The following is a 22,389-nucleotide window of genomic DNA, read 5'->3' as shown; positions in this document are numbered from 1 at the left end:
TCTTTAAGTAATAGCCCCGACTGGACATTCATAAGAATTATTAATGAGTACAAAGGGAATGGCATGAAAGACGTGCATTTGGATGCCTTGTTAATTTCTCGCTCATGGTGTCTAGACAAAACGTAGGAGGAGTAGGGGAAGTAAAGCAAGTTCAGTGGTAATGGGCATGCAGCCAACAGTCCAGCGTGAAGCGCATAAAACTTTTTTTTTAAATAACTTTATTTAGTGTCTTAAGGCAGGCAAAGTGACATGCGAACAAGCCTGTCAAAGCCCATGCGTAGCCCAACAGGCCCCACAACTGGAGGTATGCGACTGGTCCTTAGCGTACGTAACCAAAGGTGGCTACAAATGTCCATGCGACAAAGGGAAAATGTCCAGCACGAGGCCCATTTAGTATAACAGACATGGAAAGGGCAATGTCGAAGTCGGAACCTTAACTAAACCCACCAGTTACTTACCCCCACCCTCCCTCCCTAGCCCAACTCACCCAACCTCCCCCTCCCTCCCAGTTACCAGTGTGCTGCGCCCCTTATGAGCAAGAAGATGGAGTGTCCCCTAAACTGTATCCTTTGAGCATGAGACGTCAGTGAGTCGGAGTAAACTGAGGTATTTGGGGCATGTGACTTCATTAAATTCATGCGCTAGCAGTGCCAGGATGGGGCGCAAGACAGTGCAGAAGGAGTCCGAGGAGTGGGTCAAGTTAGGGTGTATGCGTTCCATCCCGATAATGTACCACAGTTTGTGTAGCCACCCAGTATGTGTCGGGCGAGTGTGCCCCATAGCGATAAGATATACTGTACTGCTGCGCCCATAGCTAGCCCCATTTGTTTCCCCCGGATGGATTTCAACGGGAAGGTGAGTGCATTGGGTAACCCTAGCAGAGTATAGAAAAGGAAAACGGGTATGGTCGTGTCGAAGTAAGTATCTATATCATCAAGGACTAATGTCCAATAACCTACCACTTCCCTACAGTCCCAAAGGAGATGTGTCAATGTGCCCTCCTCATCACAGCCTCTCCAACAGATGGGGCTGCGATTCTGGTTTATTTTATTGAGGCGAGCTGGGGTCAGGTGCCAGTAAAGGGCAACCTTAACCGCTGCTTCCTTGCTGGCTGTATTCCTGGCAGTATGGTTCGCTCTATAGTAAATCTGATGCCACTCCCTTAGTGAAAGGCTCCTCCCTAACTCCGTCTCCCACCGCCGTTGCCCAGCCGAGCGCTCCGCGGAAGCTGGCGGTCGCAGCATTAGATATAGTTCAGAAATCAAATGGCGGTCAGAGTGCTTCGATAAAAGCACTTCTCATAAGCCGTAAGGTGTCTACTCACAAGCGGGCGCGTATCAGGGTGAAGTAACCAATGGCGAAGTTGGAAATATTGGAATTTTTTGGGACGTTTAATGCCGTGCCAGTTAGTCAACTCCGCGTATGGGAGGAACCCGTCCACATCGAAGAGGTGGCCTGCAGATTTACAGGTCGAGACTCGCCATTCCGGAAACGCCCTCTTATCAAACCCCGGAGGGAAGTCCGGATTGTCAAATAGGGGCATCAGCGGCGAGGGGAATGATGTAAGGTGCCGTTGGGTCGCCACCGCATCCCACGTTCGCACCACCGAGCGCGTGATGGGAGATCTATTGAGATACCTCGGTCTATCTATAGGATTCAGGAACGGTATCTTCCACAAGGAGAGACCTGCCATCGCAATGTCCTGAAATAGCCACCTTTTCTCTGACTCAGATCTACTCCATTCCACAAGAAAGCGAAGTTGCGCCGCTCTATAGTAGCTCAGTAAATGGGGAATCCCCAACCCTCCCTCGTCCGGGGTACGGTAGGCAACCTCTCTACGTACCCTCGGGCGCTTCCCTGCCCAGATGAAACGGAGCAGCTCTCGTTGCAGAGAGTGGATGTGTCGCATGGGGGGGTTCCGCCGGGATTGTCTGAAAGATATAAAGTATTTTAGGCAAGATGGACATTTTAACCGCTGCCACGCGGCCGAGCAGTAATAGGAGATAAGACTGCCACTTGTGAAGAGCACAAGTGACTTGGGAGTGGAGGACGGAGTAATTACGGGCAATTGTTTGGGCGGTGGTCGGGTCAGAGTAATCCCTAAGTAGGGGATTTCAGGTTGAGGTCGCAAATCCCCAAATCCTACAACCGCGGCGTCAGCAGTAGTCTCATTGAGTCCCAGCGGCAGCAGCATGGACTTCCACACATTAACTTTAAAACCCGAGACTTTACCAAAATCCGTCAGCTCCTGTAGGAATGCTGGGACAGAGCGACGGGGAGTGTCAAGAGTCGCCAAGATGTCGTCCGCGTACAAATTAACCGTATGGCGATCCCCCCGAGGAAATTCCAGAGATGTCAGGATAATCCCTGATCCGTTGCGCTAGAGGTTCAATATATAGCGCAAAGAGCAGAGGTGAAAGAGGGCACCCCTGCCTCGTGCCCCGCCGGATGTCGAACGGCTGGGAGCTGACCCCGTTGACCCGAATCGTCGCTGTGGGTTGATCGTAGCAGCTCGCTACCCAAGCCCTAAATCGAGTTCCCAGGCCAAAGTGTGCCATTGTCTTATCCAAAAAACCCCAAGCCGGGAATGACCACTATATCGGCTGCCAGCATATCCACAGGGATGGAGCCCGGCCCCTCAAAGGAGAAAATCCATCCGGCCCCGGGGATTTCAGAGGCTTGAGGCGATATATCGCACCCACAACCTCTTCCACCCTAATGGGAGCGTCCAACGCGTACTAGTCCTGGTGGCGAAGGATTTCAGACAGGGAATCCATGAGGAACGACTCTTGTCCAGCATTGGGAGCGTAGAGGGATCCCACAATAACGGGGGTACCCCCCACCCAGAGCCTATAGGCCAGTAGCCTCCCCTTTACCTCCCCCAATTTGTCCCCAATACTGCCATGAAAGTGGCTCGCCAACAGTATGGCCATCCCCCCCTTCTTATCTGGCGTAGAAGAAAAGAACTGGTGGGGAAACGCCCGAGATCGCATTCAATGCCAGTCTTTGAGTTGCAAGTGCGTTTCCTGTAACAGGCAAATCGAGGCCCCTGAGTTTTCTAGGTAGCTCAGAATTGCCTGTCTCTTAATAGGGCTATTTAACCCCTTTACATTAAGAGTGAGAGCCTGGGTTGCCATGGGGAACCTCGGAGTTTGTGGAGTGTGTGTCGGCCAGGCAACGACCAGTAGTGGCCATGGGAAATCGACTCAGCGACGTCGCCACTAAAGGGCACACCTTCCAAAGTTCTCTCTTCCTCTATAACCTTCCCCTGGCCGCACACCAGTACCACCCCTCCGCAACTCCCCCACCTTTCCTACCCCCCCCCCCCAAGAAACAGTTCCATAGGCCAAACATTGTCCAATATCCTCAGCCCGAGCCAAGAACAAACGGAAAGAAAAGAGCTGGGAGAACATGGCGTACGGGCGACCCGGGCTCCCCGCCTGCCACCCCACCATCAGAGTATGATGCGTAGTGTGTCCCCCCATAGTGAGTTTATGGAGAGTCTGGCCGAGAAGTGTCTCTTGTTACTGCTGTGAGGGCCAAGGCCCTTTCAGTGGTCATCGTGGCGCGGTCCGGCTTCACAGATGTCACAGGCGATCGACGACGTCCCATCCGCTGCCAGCCATCTCTGGAAGAACGCTGCGACGGCTTAGGAGAAGAGTCGGGACTGCGTTGAGTAATCTCAATCTCAATCTGGTCTGCCCCTAGAATGTCCCGAAAGAGGCCCTGAAGATATTCAGTCACATTAGTCCCTTCTGCTTGTAATGGGACGCCCCTCACGCGGATGTTGTTGCGGCGGGATCTATTTTCAAGGTCCTCCGCGTGAGCCTGCAGGTCAACCTGCTGATCCCTAAGTTGAAGGATTTCCTGCTGGAGCAGCTCAACTTCGTCAGATTTAGATTGCTCCGCATTCTCTATAGCTGCTACACGCTCTCCCAGCTCGTCCACATCGCGACTAATTTCTCGCACCTCTCCTGCAACCTCCTGTTTAAGTGTTTGAAAGTCCTCTCGGAGGGTGTTGAAAAGAGCTTCAAGAAATGCCCGGGTGATGGGCACCTCTCCATCATCCTGTCGGGAGGATTGCGTCGAGGGTGGGGGGGGAGGGGGGGTGGAGCTCTCCCTATCTCCATTTGCTGACCCCTTCACTAGCATATCTCTCAAGGAGCGGTCCCCCTTTTTCTTCGTGTTGGCCATGCTGGTGCCGCTAGCGAGACAACTAAGTGGCTGCCCAGTGGGGGTAACGATGAAGCCACTCGCAGGGTCCGCTCTCAAACTCCTGAAGACGTGATGGGTCCCCAGCTACCGTATCCAGGCTGCGACCAGACATCACCAAGGCGGCCCCGAGCAATGACGAGGAGATGAGGGACGCTAGCTGGGCGCGCCCAGAGTCGTGATCCCAGGCCCGTTGGGCGTCACCGCCGCCTCTACTCCACGTTCTCCCCCACACTCCCAGGCCCGGAGAGCGTACCGCGGGCTCCAATCTGCAACGGTCGGACCTCACCTCACTCCAGGCGCGCCAACTCCAGCCACCACGGGGCGATGAGGGAAAGCAACTTGCAGGTCCAGAACTCAGGGCCACCCCTCCGGGCCAAAGACGACGTACCGGGAGCCCACGCCTTCACTGTATCGAGGCGCCAGGTCACAGGCAAGCCCACGGTGGGGAAAGTAGGTGAGGGCCCCTCTCAGCCATCTAAACGCACAGCACCGATGAGGGCGGGGGGAGCCTCTGCCAGGAGAGCTGTTGAAGCGGATGCCCCCAAGGACCAGTAACCAAGGCCCACTCAGTCACTACACATTACGGGGCAGCCGCAACCGAGATTGAAATCTCCTCTGCCGCTGTGGGGGCTGACACTGTGGCCCATTTCTGTTTCCAACCCCCAACGGTCCAAATCAGCAGGCGGGCGCGCGGCCGGCGAGTCCCGCTCAGGCCCAGCTAGGCCCGGAGCCGCGGCCTCGATTCTCGCGCCGGCCACCCAGCACCCCTCCAGTCCGTCGCGAGTCACCGCTGGGGCCGCGCTCACCTCTCTCCAGCTGCAGCAACGCTCTCTGTAGACGTCGCTCTCCGGAGCGCGTCCCGCCTCTCCCAAGCCGCTACCAGGCCCGACCTCCGGGCCAGCGTGGGTCTCCGCCGCCTCCCGCTGGTAACCCGATCACAGAGCGGGCGCCATTTTGTGGCAGATCCCCAGGCCCTCCACGGACAGCTTCGGTGGATTCCGCCGCCCAGGAGGCATGATGGGCCTCACTTCGCTAAGTCGCCATGCCCCTGGACATATGGAGAAGATATGCTGCCAAAGTGGGGGGACTGCAGGCACAGATTAGCCCGGGGTGAAGGGCCGCCGCGGGGAGCCTCGGAGTTCCACTTCTCGTCAGGTCGCCATCTTGGCCACGCCCCATAAAACTTTTTTACAACATGTTTTACCAGGTGTTCCTAATTTATTTTATAGACCACATATCAATAACCGTAATCCTATCAACTTGGTCTGCATGACCTGCGCATAGTGACAGGTTTGAAGTACAGGCCGATGGCGGGGACATTTTATTCACAAGAGAATGAAGCCCATTTACAGAAGTGGAATGACCCCAAAGATGTATGTATAGTCTTAGATCCTAATGAACACAGGCCAAGAGGAACCCTTGCAAACAACCCACCAAGTATGCAGTCACCTATTGACACAGGGTAACACACACAGCTCTCGCTCTCAGAGACCACACATACAACAGTCATGCAGTCAGACTCAGCAAGCAAGCTTACACTGACGGCCAGGGTTATGGATAAGGAAACAGAGGGGCAGATTGAAGCAAGCTTCACATATGTTTAATCTTCAGCAATTCTGTACAGAACTAAAAAGTTGACCGGTATGGGCACTGTACATTGTTCCCTTCTACTCTCCCCATGTGCAATGATCTGTGACTCCCTATCGGGCTGCACTCTTTTGGTGTTTTAGATTGGCGTGCTTGACTTTAGCCTGGAGTACTATGCACTAGCAGAGGGTGTGGTTATATTTGACAACCTTTGAAATGGTGTGAGCTCCCACCTATCCGGGAAACACCGCTGTAGTACCAGGACTACCAGAGATAAATTATGATGTACTCCTGTCTCTTTCTTTCCTAATATGCTATATCATTGATTGTCTTGAAAACGTAAAGAAAAAGTTTTTTTTTTTTTTTTAAACACAAACATGATTGCAGTATGTGGCAGACAAGCTGCATCTGTGAAGAGTAGAATGGGGTGTATATGTGGTTACTGGAGACTGCAGAACAGTTTTGCTATTTCCCAGACTTGCAAGCAGCAATGAAAAGGCCCGGCCATGCATCCAGCATTGACAAAACTATGGGCTAGAATCTAGATGAACAAAAGGCTGGTATTAAAAAGTGGTTTCAAAATATGCATCAACTTTTCATGACCATATTTAATTTTGCAAAGCGACCTATGTACTAATAGATCTCATCACAAAATGTCCAGCTGAGGAAGGACAGGGGAGCAGTAGAACAACCAGTCTAGTGAATATTAATTATAGAGGATTGCCATTTTTAACCCCCATGACTGACTCCAAACACAAGGATGATGGCCTGTAAGGAACAACAGACAACCACCCTACGGTGTGTATTCCTAACCACAATTTCTTTTTCAAAGAGCAGCCTGTATTTCTTAAAGAAAGCAGTGCTGTTTTAACATCACTACTGTGGTGGACGACCCACTGACAGACTGCACTACTCCATAGTATGACAGACGTTAATAGTCATCTACTGCAGGCTTCTGAACACCATTCTGGTGTTTTAAACCCAAGGCATCTGCAAGAGTACACAGCCCCACCCTCCAGGACACAACAGTCTTTCTACCCCATGGGGGGGGGGGGTTGGGGGGGGGAGGGATACTCCACACAACCTCCCGTTTGGCAGAACGCCTATTTGAGACTAGGGAAGAAAGGTCAAAAAGTGGGGTGTGGTGGTGGCCTGTCCATGCATTGGGCTGTTATCCCACACCAGAACAGGCCCCCTTGGGGGCAGGCTGGGGAGTCTTAACTGAATATGCCCCCCCACAGGGAGGGAGAAAGCACACTAGACAGCAGGGGAAAGCCTACTCATCGGGCCGTGCTCCCAGCCCCGAACAGGCCCAACAGTTTTTCTCATCTCTGGGTTCTACGCTCACTACCTCTCAGGGAGGGGGCGGGAGAAGGCAGAAAGCCCATTAGAGATCTGGGAAAAAAGATCAAAAGGTGCCCTTCACCCCATAACGGACTCAGCAGTCTTTCTGCCCCTGCTCCCAACCCCATGCCCTAAAGGGTCTGGTTTGTTGTGCTTATCTTTAATTCATGTATGTTTTTGAGTGCATCTCTAAGGTGGTCCCGCATTTCACAACATTCTGCTTTGATCACATATGACAGTGAGGCTTTTGGGAGAACACATCCTGGAATTCATTTATAACTGGGCTATGAAAAGACCACGCACCCCCCTAGACAGTGGAGGCTAATTCCCCACTTCAATTTTAGGGCAAATGTAAACTCCCCAATGCATTCCGAACAGGATTGGTCAAACAGGAATCCATAAACTTTTTTTCTACTCTTTATAGCTCAAATCGTCTTCGTGGGCTCTTTGTTAGATCCTGAAAGCCTTTTTATATATAAAGATTCCTTTAATTCCTTTACTACACTTCATTATGTTAACAGCCCCACAAAAACCTTATACTCAAGTTGTGTGGCTTTTTATACTATTTAATGACGGGGTCCAATATAAATCTTATCTCGTTTTAAAATATGCAAGTATCTACGTGTTGTATTCAGTGTTGTATGTAATAAATTACACTCTTGTTGATAACGGAAAGCGCTCTCTGAATGGGTGGCATTGCTGAGTGGTATTACTGTGCTTTCTGAGAACTGAGTTTTTATCTCACTCCGCTCTGCCACACTATGTTGAGAAACAAGTGATAACGAGGGGCGCTTACAATGCTACAGCATGTGCTGCTGCAAAAGCTGTGTGTATGCAAGGGAAGTTTGAAGTGTCCCTGCCAAGTTATGCCTGTTTTATGTGAGACAGCATGCATTACTGCCACACATGCTTTTTTAGGTCTCGCCTGACCCCGCGCATGCGCTGGTCTGGCGAGACTTATTGAGAGGGCTCCAAAAAGTGCTACCAGGACAGCCTAGACCGCGATTATTTTGACTTTTTGCGGCCGCTTTGATGTTTGATCGCGATCGCGATCACTTTCACTTTCCAATAGGTCTCGTTTTTGGGACCTTATAAGTATTTAGTTATGCAACTGTTGCATGGCTAAACACTTATAAAGTCCCAAAGGCGAGACCTATTGGCTATGCCAATGCTTGTCTATATTGCGAGTATGAGGAAGTATGCAGGCGTAATACACACGCTGTCCCACTCTGTTCACGTAAGGGAAGCTTGCGATGCTGTTGCTTGTGCTGCCGCTGTTCTGTATTTCTGTGAAGCTTGTAATAGTGGTGGCTATGTACGGTGTGTCAATGAAGCTTGGTAAAATCTTTTCATAACAAGAAAACCAAAACTGGCTTTGTCATTGTATGGCACTGCTACAAGCAGAGTACAGAATCCTTGCAGGTCCGTCATATTCCTACATAGTTTTTTGTAAGAGTAATGCTGTGGAAGCTAAATGCTTTGATGCCAGTCAGTTAGTCATTGCCAGTGCTTAGTTGCAAGCTTGTGACAACTGTACAAATCATGTCTATTATTAGTGGCTCCAGTAAAGGCATCTTGACTGGAGATTAGAATATCTATACATACTTTTTCTTTGCTCTGCACCCTCCAATTTCCCCTTCAAGATATTTCCTTGTACACTCAGATCCATGCCAAAGGATGAAGATCCTTCAGAAGGCTTACATTACCAGGTCGTATGTATATATAATAGCCTTCTTGTTGTCAGACTCATGGGCGAGACGAGCAGCTTGGTGTAAAATCCGCTCTGCATCCTCAAGTTCACTCTTCATTATGCTCAGCTGTAAAAAAACATAAAACAGAAGATAAGGACTGACTAAAGAAGATGATCCCTGCCTCACATGCAACTGTTCTTGCTCAAGCCCTATACGTTTTAACAGTCATCAGTCCATTGGGAAATCCCTCGACTATTCCAAACAATGGGGCTTCTCTACTTTACAATGGACAAACCCCTTGCAAAGACTAGCATTTTTTAGAATGAGGTATTTAGTTGTTTTTTCCATTTAAAATTTCCTGAAAATCAAGATAGTCTGTTTCTCCTTAAAACCTACATCATTCAGCTTTTCAAGGTAGTATCCGTTTTTAAAAGGTTGTGATGAAAATGTGAAGCAAGGTGTCACATTGCAGCGCCTTTGGATGTGTTCCTTTAAAGGCCCAATTCTATAGGTAAGGAAGCCGGTTACATTAGAGCTTGCTTGGCGCTCAGAAAGGGAGCTCTGAAAGAGGACAAATGGCTGATATGCAGGAGTATTTTGTGTTTTTCTAACAGTACAAAAAGAGAATGAGTATTCTGCCTTAACTAAACATTTCTTAAGTGGTATATCAAACTGATCACTACAGCTACCTATTTCTTAGAAATTGTTTTCTGAATTTTTGTTTATTAATGGCAGGCCAACAGAAATTAAGCCACAATTTTTGTATTCCAAGTGCATAATTATCATTCATGCTTTACCTTTGCTTTTTTCAACAGAACTATAATCCTGTCTTCCTCTTCTAACCCCTCATCTTTCTGCTTCTCTTCACTTTCCTTGTCGTCCGATTTAGAGAAAGAGAAAAAGGAGAACACTGAAAAGAAAACCATCCAATTAATGTTGGTAAATTGCGCGTTATGGTGTGGTTCTAATGGTATGAACAGAAAAACTTGACGTTCGGTCGGACGAAAGGAAGTATTAAAAAATAGCATACACTTAACAACTTCGCGTTTACAATGCGCTCCCTCCATATGGCTATAGTAATCCTGTGATTTAAACAACGGGTAGCGTTTTTCCAATGTAATCTCGCTCGTTTACATCAGCTAGATGGCTACTTTCTTTTTTTAAGATATACTCACATCTCAGCAGCAAGGGGTTGTCCAGCTGACATATAATACTAACTTTTACATCTCAAAGGCCACATGGTGGGTGTATAAAACCGGAGTTGCAATCCCCAAGTTTGACAATATTAAGCTATTCGAAGTCCATAAACTGGGAAAAGTAATCTCAACAAGCATTGGCATAGCCAATAGGTCTCGCCTTTGGGACCTTATAAGTGTTTAGTTATGCAGCACAATATCCTTGGTGCAACAACATCAACTGTTGCATGGCTAAACACTTATAAGGTCCCAAAGGCGAGACCTATTGGCTAAGCCAATGCTGGTTTTAAACGCTATAAAAGTTATTTTAAAAAAACACTGCTATGATGCGGGCAGCTAAAAAAAATTCATAACTTTTTTTTCCTGTTATAACTGTTTGCCTCTACAGCATGGCTGAAAAGACATTTACAAAGCTCACCGATATCACATAGGAAAGAGCTACTGGCTTTTCCACTGCATGTTTTCAGTTGGAAAACTCATTATGTCCCACCAGGCTACCTTTTCTCCATCAGATAAAACAAAAAATATATGTTTTATTGTCCTAGCAGCGTGATAAATTAGTGAAGGGATCTCCACTATTTGTCAGCAGCCTGACAGTGTAGCCTGATAAATAACACAAGTGTTTTACTATTAATCAAAATAGTTCCATGTTTTTGAAAATCAATATGGTGTTCCTTTAAGTTAAAAAAAGAGGGCAGCGACAGGAAAGCATCGGCATGCTTCTGCTTATCCGAGTTCACTTTCCAAACGCGGGCTTTGGACATGTGCAGGAGAAATGCTAAACATGAATCCCATCCACTATTACAGTAATCAGCCAGTAAAACGGCAACCTCCTCGGCGCCTCCATACCAGCAGCCTTCGAAAACAATGTAAATAATAGAGGCAGGTTTTCAAAATAAAATATGCAGGAACAAGAAAGGTTTAGAGCACGGGAAGAGCTGTGTTTCGCATCGGTGCAGCGAGCCACTCCTGCCACCTCACACACCGCGTTAAATGATTTGTGATGTTTACCCAGAGGTCGAAGTGCAGTAAAAACAAGAAGGGCTGGGCGAGAAGGGAGGGGGGAATGTGAGGAGCTTGAATACAAGTGACGAAAAAAGAGGAGGAGAAGGGAGATGCGAGCAGAGCATCAAAGGGCTGGGTGAGAAGGGAGGGGGGAATGCAAGGGGCAGAGGAGCAGCTGTGCACGTGCACGCCATCGTGCACACAAGCTCTAGGCCAGCAAAACCATGTGGGTAGCACTTTTGAAAACCCACTTACAAAATGTCTCAAAGAGACAGCTTGCGCTGTCTCAGCGAGACCTAAAAAGCAGCCTTTTTTGCAAATCTGATTGAGTACTATTAGGGCCAGTGCTGTGACTAGTCAATATAAAACAGTTGGAAATTGAACCACTAGCAAGGGATGCGATAATGCTTGAGAAGAGGGTGGCATAGGTCACTTGGACTAGGGTACCAAAATCTTTGCCCTGACCCAGGGCAGTAAAAACATACTTCATGTGTAGACTACTTCAATTTGCTCTCACTTTCTCAGCAGAGAGGGTGTGTAGCGCGACCCCTGGACTCCAAGTTGTCAGGACACCATTTTTTATAAATGATTGTTTTCAGGTATGTTAGCCGAAATGTTTCAACTGAATCAAACACAGTCTGCGGTTCCCATAACCCACTGGTTTAGATTGTAATCTCCTAACCACGCTAAAAAGGCAACCGGAAATGAAGACAAATAAGTCACCATAGGCAGGTTTGGAATTGGTCGCCGGGTTTCTGTTGATACAGATGGGGCGACTAGGGTGGAAGGGTCTGACTTCATAGGAAGCGGATGTTCTAGTAAACAAAACGAAAGCTGCGTCAAAAATTTGTTGCCGATTCATAAAGCATGTTCTGTGAGGCTTGCTTATGTGTGACTTAGGAATTTTTCAAGAGTAAGAAAAAGTATCTATGATCATATTTTCCGTTAGTAAGCACGTCTTACTCTTGGAAATGTCACACAAGAAAGAACCCAACGGCGGACTTTTCAAGCCTGCACCTCATGCTTAGTTCGTTGAAATCAGAAGTCAGAAGTCCTGTACAAAATCCTCCGGCACCTGCCGTTGTTCAGTGTCACTGTAAACCAGATTCTTGATCATTAAAGCATGTGGAGGTGCACCAGGTAAAGAAGTCCATTCAAGCGTATTTTAACAAATTCTTTATTTTTCCATCATCTTTTCTTGATTCACGTACTTGGTCCAGCCAACACGTTTCGTTCCATAAACAATCAGAACTTCATCAGGGCTTAATCTCTTGTGAAAATGCGCAGTCTCCCAGATATGTGCAACATCATTATTCCAGCTGTGTACGCTGGCAAGTAAGGATTCCCACGGGACAACGAGGTGCCCCTCCCCCGTTTGTTACCCTGCTAAGTAACAAACTTCTCAGTTCCATGTCCTTCTGTCACATAACTGGGAGACTACGCACTTTCACAAGAGATTAAGCCCTGATGAAGTTCCAATTGTTTGGATGGACCATGTATGTGAATCAAGAAAAGATGATGGAAAAATAAAGAATGTGTTAAAATACGCTTGAATGGACTTCTTTACCTGGTGCACCTCCACATGCTTTAATTACTCTTGGAAATGACTACTCAATACCGCCAACACTGGTGAACAAAGTTAAAGGCTTTCTTTTTTAGCCTGATCAAGGCAAGTAGGAAGTTCATGTAAAATAATATTCACTCCTGCTAGGTGCTCGCTAATCAGTACAAACATCTGGGAAAAGTTTCGAAAATTATCACTAATCAGTCTGGCTACAAGGGGATGCATGGTGGTGTAGGTGAAGGGAAGAAGCATATACTCCTACTAGAGAAGAGGGCATGCGACACTGGGTACTGAGCAGGAGCTTGCAGCGTGCAGTATGAGACAGCAGCACCACAAGTTAAATGGCTTTTCCTCCATTCAAACTCTCTAACCTCATTATTAAACTCTGTGATCTGCTGTTGCCTGAAGAAAACAGAATGGTGATGGGTAGAATTATTGTAAACGGTTCAGCCACTGACCGTCTTATCAAAGAAGAGGACTTTGAGGGATGCTATGAACATGTAAGAGGGAAGAGTAACACAGACCAGCAGCAGTGACATCACCAAAGTGAAAACAATAAACAAGCATTTGGCAAATCCAATAGGTCTCTCTTTCCGGACCTATTGGCTTTGCTAATTATTTTTAGACATGCTAAACACACAAGCAACCTAACAGTGAGGTACCTTGGAGTAATACCGACCCATCCTGGGTGGCTCACCAACTGCATCGATTGCTGGTAGAGGGAACATTAAGGTTTCTTAATGTCAGTTCAGCGTCCATCCTGTGGGAAGGCTTCAAGACAGTGATACGCGGCGAGTGCATCTCGAAGCAAGCTGGTGTCCTTCGCTCCATACGCGCCTCTTTGGACAAATTGGAATCGGAGATTAAGGCACTCGACGCAGAACATGCGGCCCACCCCAGGTCAGAGACCCTTGCGCGTTTGCGGGAAAAGCATACGGAATTCGCTGAGGAGGCTGATAGGGAACTCTCCTTTCTTGGCAGAGATGCCAGAGCTCGCCGCTTCGGTGAAGGAGATCGGCCTGGCAAGACCCTGGCAAACCTCTTACGCTCCCCCATGCTGCGTCATATGTCACGGCTCTCCGGGATGGAGGCCCCACCAGAACAACCTCCCCAGAAGTAATTAAGGCTGGCGTTATGGACTACTATTCGCAACTCTACGCCGCCTGCCCCCCCCCACTTCACGCGAGGCTTTCGAACAAAATTTCGATATCATTTCGTTGGTTTGGTTGGAGGACTACCATCGTAAATTCTTAGATGAGCCATTCTCTGAGGAGGAGATTCTTGCCGCCATAACTAGTCTGCCTAGCGATAAGGCCCCTGGGCTCAATGGCCTTCCCGCCTCGTTCTATAAGACTTTTGCTACGCTCCTGGTGCCACATCTGGCCGCCATGTATAATGATTCCTTTGACAATGGTCTTTTCCCGCAGTCACTCCGGGAGGCGATGATCACGCTACTACTTAAGCCGGACAAGCCAGCTGATTGTCGCGACTCTTATCGCCCCCTTTCTTTAATGAACATCGATAATAAGATTTTTGCTAAATTATTGGCCTCCCGTCTGCCCCTTCTTATGCCCCTCATTGCCATTCCCGACCAGTCCGGTTTCATCCCTGGCCGTGCCACCTCTCACAACCGTAGGACCATTTTTTCGGTTCTTCATCCAATCAACCCTGATCTTCCTGCGGTAGCAGCGCTACTTGATGCCCCAAAGGCATTTGATACACGTGAGTGGCTGTTTCTAGTTTTCCTTCTACCGCGCCTTGGCTTTAGTAACAGTTTCATCCGAAAGATATCACTCTCCTATACTCGTCCCTCCGCACGTCTCCGGAAAAACGGTCAGGTGTCGGATCCTATGTTGATTGAACGCGGCACTGAGCAGGGCTGTCCGTTCTTCCCTATGCTCTTCACCATTGCGATAGAGCCACTCGCAGCCAGACTTCGACAACACCATACTCAGAAGGGCATCAGTTTTTCGGCCCGTGCGCTCCTGGTCTCCATGTATGCGGATGACATCACGTTGTATGTCCGCCACCCCCAAGATAACCTCAGCCCCCTGGTACGTGAGATAATAAGATTTGGTGGATTGTCCGGCATACAGGTGAACTGGAGTAAGTCAGTATTGTTCCCTCTTACAGATGCCACCAAGCCGTTCACATCGGATTTCCCTTTTGTGTAGGCTTCAGGCCCCATTCGTTATCTGGGGATTTGGCTGAGCAGGGACGTCGACGACCTCTGGAGAGCCAACTTTGGACGCGCAGCGGATTGGCTCAAATCTAAAATACCCCAATGTAACTGGCTCCCCCTATCCCTGGCGGGTCGCATAGCCATTGCAAAGCTGGTGGTTCTCCTGAAATTCCTCTATCTTTTCTTGAACATCCCCATACCTTTAACTGCCCATTTTTTTCCGTAAAATTCGCACTCTGATCATTTCTCTTGTGTGGGCTGGCAAGCAGCCCAGGATTGCATATGACACCCTCACTCTTCCTATGTCGGTTGGTGGTATGGGCGCTCCTGATTTTAAACTTTATGCCTTAAGCGTACAGGCCAGCTTTCTACACTTCTGGGCTCACCCTACCCCTTATCAGCCGCACGTCGCGGTCGAAGCCGACCTTGCAACCCCTTGGCCGCTGAACACCGCCCTGTTTGCCCCAGCCAGTCGCCCACGGGCTGAAGTGGACACGGTCGAGACCCTGCGCTGGGCTTGGTTGGGACTGTGCCGTTTTTCCAACGCTCCTATGTTAATCGGCTAACACCATGCCGATTGTACTTCATCCTGCCTTCCCTCCCCTGCAACCAACTGGCATGTCTAAACATGCCACCCGCTTGGGCATGATGACGTTGGCGGATCTTTACCCCAGAAATAAAAAATTTCTCTTCCTGCTTCCTCCGGTCCGCTGGACACTTTGCTCTTTTATCAGCTGCGGGCTATTTGTAGAGAGCTTCACCCAACATTTCCCAAACCTCCACCCTCGATGCTTGCCCTTGATTTTATATACACATCCCACACTCCCCGCAAGCTGGTAATGAAATTATATGCTCTTACGCTGTCCACCACCTCCATCTCCACTGAGCGCGCACGTGCGGCATGGGGAGAGGAGTTGGGTGTGGATATTTCCCAGGCTGATTGGCTGTACTGCTGTAACCAGACGAAGAAACTCTCTCCCAACTATCGTCTTCGTCTCATACATTATAAATACCTGCACAGGCTATATCGCACCCCACTCCAGCTACACAGGTTGGGACTCATTCCTAATGACAGGTGTATGCGCTGCTCTGCTCCTGCCGGGGACTTCACTCACCTCGCATGTTTATGCCCAAAGGTGTCGGCTTTCTGGCTGGCGGTGTGCACCGCCATCTCTGAGATTACCTCCGCACGGGTCCTGCCCGACCCGCCGCTGTGCCTGCTGGGTTTTATCAAGTTTTGTCCGGATGCCTCTCGCCGACTGATTGCAATGCTGCTCGTTCTTGAGAGGCGTAGGGTGGCCATGTGTTGGGGCTGCAGACCAGCGCCCAGGTTCGCCCATTGGCTTGAAGATGCTTCGAGATGCCAGACCTTATTATCTGAGTTCTGGGACCTTCTGCCTACGAGGTCTCGTCCTCCTGACATATGGGGCCCCCTAGTGATATATCTCCTTTCCCGACCACATTCGAGCAGAACTGCCTCTCCCGCGCTCCCTGCCGGCAGTCCACCCACGGCGGTCGCCGGTGTTGGTCAGTGATTGCACCCCTCCAGGACCATATTCCCCCCATGGCCAGGCCTGTTCCTTCCCCTACAGTGTTGCCACCACCCTCTACAGCTATTTGTTGTTTTATGGTGCTGCTGCCTTGTTGTACAGGACAATGATACTGTCGGATTGGAACTTTGTTATGTCTACTGTTTTATGAGAATTGCCTGATGTGTACGACGCTCTGATTTGATACTTAAGTGTACTTTGATCATGCGGAATTGGTCAATAAAGGTTTTGAATTTTTTTTTCTTAAAAAGGTATCTTGATGTCAGTTGAGCAGCGGCTCAGTAGCCGGTCGACCTACCCTCGCTCCACCAGCTCAGCAGCTCAGCCGGTGGAGCGAGGGTAGGCCAACCGGCTACTTCGCTGTTAGGTTGCTTGTGTGTTTGGTTTACCCTAGATACTAATTAGGAAACCAACCACTGTGTAGATAGTTATTTTACCCATGGACCTGAAGAATTGCCAATTGATCTTGTGACAACCTAGGCAAGAAACATGTTGAGGATTATATTGTAGCCACCGCTGAACATTACATCAGTGGTTTGCCATTCTAAATTTTAACTGGGACAAGTGGACTCACTGATTAAAATTAATTTTTAATCCAGAAAACTCCTACCCCTCTTCCCGCACCAGCTCACCACTGTTGCAAATAGAATATTGTTCCACATGTATGAATAATTGTGTTGTCCAAAACAAGTTATCGATGCTTTGAAAAGAAATTGCATACATTGCGGATTTGCAAATTTGGTGTTGTGAATGCCACCATTTCTTTCGTACTGTTAAATTGTTGCTACTGTGACCAATTGTTTACTGTACTGCAGTTTTGACCCGGGTCAGGTAGTATTTCGGGTTACCCCATTGATACTTAACACAACCTATATACGTGTCAGAGCTAATAATCTTGGAGCACTAATTAAATGGTGCATTCGTTATTTTTTTTTAATTGCCACCGTACACTTATGTTGTGTTACAGGTAAGTCACCCCTCTGGTAGGCCTAACATTATAAGTAAGAAAGTATGCTGTTCCTAAAGAGAATTACTGGTGAAAAAAGAGATAAATGAGTCCCTGAGATCAGGAGGAAAATCCTCCTTTAGGAAAAAGACCCTCACACACCCGGCAGACTAGCTGTCATATGTCGTCAGCATGTGGCCCAGATGTAAAGTGTCATCATCGGGTCTGCTCCGAATCGGGGCGGCGCTGCAATCCCCGATCGGCGACCCCAATGGCGCCTTTTAATGGAGATCTTTATTCCATAGTTGCCGGTGGGTGAATGCAGGTGAGGGCCTTCAAGTGAGAAGTGTGTGGTGAGGGGAGTGTATTAAAAATAAGTAGTGGGGAACCTGAATGGTGTTTATTAAATGACTGTGGTCCCACTCTTACAATAAAAACAATAGAGTGCGTAATAGTACAGTTAGATTGACTGTATTACGCTGTGGTCATAGATGGTCAACATGTTTCTTGCTTAAGTAAAGTAACCGCAATTCTTCAGGACCAGGTGATTCACACACTCATTGGTAGTGGTAGTGGCTTAATTTTGACACTTACCACACATACAGCACCCTAATAAGTGGTGACTAGTGCAGGTTAGGAAAAAATGCCTGAAAGAGAAAAATATATACAGGGACACAAACATATAAATAACAATCACATTGCGACAAGCATTATAGATCTTATCTCTTAACAACTACGATAATCAGTTGTCATGCAAATTCAATACTGCCAAGTGTTCAGCTATAAGGTGGTACTAGTGGTGAACACCCTATAGAAGTGGACTAAAAACGGGAGAATTCTAAAAAAAAAAAATATGTATTTTTGACCACTTCCCACTGTGACTGGTGCTAGGGCAGAAAATTAAGAACGCCGGATGCGCGAGGTGTTTGGTGGCATCGGGGCAGAGATAACAGTTTATTTTAGTTCAACCACTCACCCTTCACTGCAGGGCTGTAAAATCCAACGAGCTGGCGCTGGAGGTAGACACCGGATAGTACAGTGTCCTAATGATACACAGAGCGGCGACCAGCGGGCAGAAGGTGCAGCCACAAGAAAATGGAATAGAGAGCTGATCATTTAGTAGCATGATCATATAGTAAGGAAATCCGCAGAAAATGAGGACCCAGATGCCACGAGGGGATACTTACAGAAGTCCGTAGTACAGGACGCCTATCCACCTACCCTTGATCCACGCCGACTCGGGGGACGAATCTCAGAACTCCCGAAGGGATTATCTAGCGCAGACCAGCCAATCCGAGCCGTGCACTAATTGCTACGTCAGAGAGATGCTGGCGGAGAGACTAGTGCGCGATGTTTACATCCGGTAGAGGAAAAGAGAGGGATATGGGCGTGTAGCAGGACGCGCCGTGTAAACCACAGGAAATGATGACGCGGGGTCACGTGTGACAACAGTGTTACGTGAGGAGCCCTTATTGGTTGTTAGAGCTGTGGTTGCTGTGGTAACCAATTGAAATCGTGTCAGTCTAGAATGTTTGGACTTGACGTAATTCCACAGATCGAGCCGCGAAAAGGTATCTATATAAGTGACAAATGCGTGTTGTTGGCACATGATGTAATGTCATCATTGTGTTGCCAACTCGCATATTTTACGTTGCCAGTTCGAATGTTAGGGAAACTGGCATGCATATATCATAGGATATCTATAGGTATCTAATGTGAAGTGATCATTTTGTTGACAACTTGCATGTTAGGGAAACTAAGCGTATCAGAGGATGCCCGTAGGTACATATATTAATATGCTCTGGTGTCTAAGCGTCACATGCTTAAACGAGGGGGGCACACAGGTACAGAACGTCTATTGGAGACAGCTAGTTCTGTCACGTCAGATGTTTGTAAGGCTGCTCCACGGGATGTCCTCGTTCAATCCATCGGTATTCGAAGACAGTCTCATCACCCACCTCTGCTCCAGGGTGAACAGTTTGGTTTTGGTGACATTTTTAGGGGACTGGAGAACTACCCACTTAAAAGAGTCAGGGGAGTGGTTATTTTCACAAAAGTGCTTGGTCATCCTAGTGTTCATTTTTTTGCATCGGAAATTACTCCGATGCTCAATGATTCTCGTCTTCACTGATCTAGTCGTCATCCCTATGTAAGGTAAGTTACACGGGCAGGTTATCAGATAAACGCAATAGGCAGTATTGCAGTTAGTGTGCGTTCTGCATTCCCACGTGATCCCATTAGGAAAGACAATGTCTTTGGTTATTTTAGTTTGAGGACACACCACACAGTTACCGCAAGGGTAGTGGCCCCTGACGGGAGGAAGGTTCCATAAAGTCGATTGATTGGTGTTCACTGGTGGTTTGGGTTTGGGTCTGGTATGTATTAATCTCTCCTTCAAATTGGTGGTGCGTTTGAAGGCAAAACGGGGGTTCGGTATTATAAGTTCCCCGGTGTGGAGGATACCCCAATGTCTGTTAATGATTTTCTTGAGTTGTGAAGAGTTAGGGGTGTAGGTGATCACACAGGTGAGGCAGTCGTCAGTTTTTTTCTCTCTTGGTTCAAGTAACCCTTCCCTGTTATTGTTGCGGGCACGTTTGTAGGATCTCTGGATGTCCCGGTTCTGGTACCCCCTCTGGAGAAGATTGGTCATGAGGGTTTGTGACTCCTTTTTGAAGTCAGTAACAGCGCTACAATTCCTCCTAATACGGAGGAATTGACCAAAGGGTAAATTTTGTTTGAGCGTCCCAGGGTGGTAGCTGTTGAAATGTAGTAGACTATTTCTGTCAGTCGGTTTACGATGTAGTGTGGTGCTCATTTGATGATCGTCTAATATGATCAGGAGGTCCAGAAAGGGAAGCTGGTGGTCAGAGATGGTACTCGTGAATTTTAAATATGGATTTAAAGTATTTATCCATTGGCAAAATTCGTTGCAGTGTGCTTGATCACCCTTCCAAAGGATCAAAATATCGTCAATGAACCTCTTCCACAAAAGGATATTAGCTCTGTAAGGGTTCGATTCATTATGGATGGCTCGTTCCTCAAATGCTGCCATGTAGAGGCAGGCCACACTAGGGGCAAAGGTACTCCCCATCGACGTGCCCTGTGTCTGATGGAATAATTGGCCTTCAAACTCAAAAAAGTTCTCTGTAAGAGCTAGAGTGGCACATTCAATAATGAAAGGGCGGGGGGTAGGTGATACCCATTCCAGACTACTCAGTGCATCCTCTATAACATCAAGGGTAGCCCTCTGGGGGATATTCGTATAGAGGGCCTCAACATCGAGGGTGATGAGAAAGTCAACCTCTCCCTGATGTTGGGTGTCCTCTAGAAGCCTGAGTACATCGGTAGTGTCTCTTAAGAATGAAGGGGTGCTTTGGACTAGAGGTTTAAGAAAGTAGTCTGCAAACTGGGAGAGGGGTTCCAACAGGGAACCAATCCCCGAAACAATCGGTCTCCCTGGGGTCGGATTAATGCCCTTATGTATTTTGGGGAGACAATAGAAGTAAGGAGTTCTTGGTTCGCCGATGACTAGAAAGTTAGCCTCTTTTTTTGTGATCCAGCCCTGAGTTTCGGCATGGAAGACCATGCTCGCGATCAGGGTTTTGAGCCTGTTGGTGGGGTCCTCATGGATGGGAGTATAGTATTTCCTATCCCGTAACTGGCGTTCACACTCAGTGCGGTAATCACAGGTTGACATGATTACCGTTGCGCCACCCTTATCTGCTTGTTTTATGGTGATAAGGGGGTCGTCATTAAGTGAGCGTAGTGCTGCTTCTTCCTCGTTGGTGATATTGTGGAAGGTCGCAGTAGGTTTAGCTTGCTTCCAATCTTTAAGAACGGCCTGTTCATAAGTTAGCACCTCGTTAGGGACCATCCCGCTGTGTGGTGTAAAGGTAGAAGGTTTATGGAGGCCAGAGTCTTCACATTGACCCTCCGGTCCATCCTGAAAGTAAGCTCTAAGGCGTACTTTGCGAAAAAAGGCCTGAATTTCACACATTTCTTTAAAGTGATCGACCTTAGGAGTAGGTACGAAGCCCAGACCCTTCTCAAGTACACGCCTTTCTGTGTCATCTAGAGTGCGGGAAGAGAGGTTAACAACTAGCGTCTCTTGTTTTGGGCTTGGCTCCTGGTCTCCATGGATGTTGAGGGTTGGTCCTGCCAGTGCACTTTCTTGTCGTCTCCTCTTCTCCGCCCTCTTCCTCTGCCCCAGCCTCTGCCTAAAAAAGGGGGGCCTTGTTGGTAGAAGGGAGGGGGCGGAGGGGGACCCGGTTGGAAGTTGGGAAAGTGCCAGAATGGTGGGGTTGGCTGGTATTGTCCCTGGAACGGGATTATAGGATAGTGGGAGTAGTTCTGTTGTCTCTGTCTATTCCGATTGTTGGAGAAGCTGCCCCCACTGGAATCGCTACTCGTATTGGAGTTGCGTCTGGAACCACTAGACTCCTCTTCAGAAGAGTAGCTGTTAAGCGTTGATGTATAATCCGCCTTAAGGTAGGGATAAACCTTTTCCTTATCAAACTTTTTTATATCTTTTTGTAGTTTGGTAATCTTTTGTTTCATTAAAAACTCTTTGTTCTCCGCTATTTCATTGTTGATTTCAGACAATTTAGTTTTGAAAATTGCCGTGGTTAAGGTGACTTTAACAGCCCCCTCCGCATTCTGAATTTTGATCAGAAGAGCATCAGCTAGTCTCTTGGACGTATTAATTATTAGAATCAACCAGTCCCTGGTGCATTTCCATGACACCAGGGACCATTCCTTTTTGAAAATCATATCGTCGAGAAAGAGGCGAGGAAAATTTTTTACAATTAACCCATTCGGGGCGATATTGGCCCTCAGGTATTCTGTCATCATCGCTCCATGCAATGTGATTTTAAGCCATTCCCGTTTCAATGTGGTAAGGGTCATGAGGTCGTCTGATTGGGCTCCAGAGGTGGAACTGTTATCAGGCCCCAGAAGAGACGGAGTTCGTAGAATTTCTGCAGCTATGTCATCGCCAAAACTCAAACCTTGGCAATCATCCATGGTTGAGTGTAAGGTTAGTCTAAGATAGAGGGGCAGCCAATGTACCCAAAATCAGGGGAAGGTAATGTGTAACACAACAGAAAATAT

At 47.9% G+C, this 22,389-nt stretch overlaps 1 protein-coding gene across 4 annotated transcripts in view; it reads right to left on the bottom strand.

Annotated features, from left to right (window-relative positions):
* The window catches only part of TTC19 (tetratricopeptide repeat domain 19), a 231,292-nt gene that overhangs the window by 172,850 nt on the left and 36,053 nt on the right, over positions 1 to 22,389 (bottom strand). For all 4 annotated transcript variants that reach the window (XM_085649262.1, XM_085649263.1, XM_085649264.1 and 1 more), the window contains exons 2-3: positions 9,635 to 9,747; positions 8,853 to 8,963 (exon numbers count right to left, since the gene is read on the bottom strand). In XM_085649262.1, coding sequence (XP_085505388.1) covers positions 8,853 to 8,963; positions 9,635 to 9,747 — 224 coding nt within the window. The remainder of the gene's footprint in view (positions 1 to 8,852; positions 8,964 to 9,634; positions 9,748 to 22,389) is intronic.

This window comes from Triturus cristatus, chromosome 3_2, assembly GCF_964204655.1.
Source record: "Triturus cristatus chromosome 3_2, aTriCri1.1, whole genome shotgun sequence".
NCBI lineage: Eukaryota > Metazoa > Chordata > Amphibia > Caudata > Salamandridae > Triturus > Triturus cristatus.
This window is presented reverse-complemented; position numbering and strand designations above follow the sequence as displayed.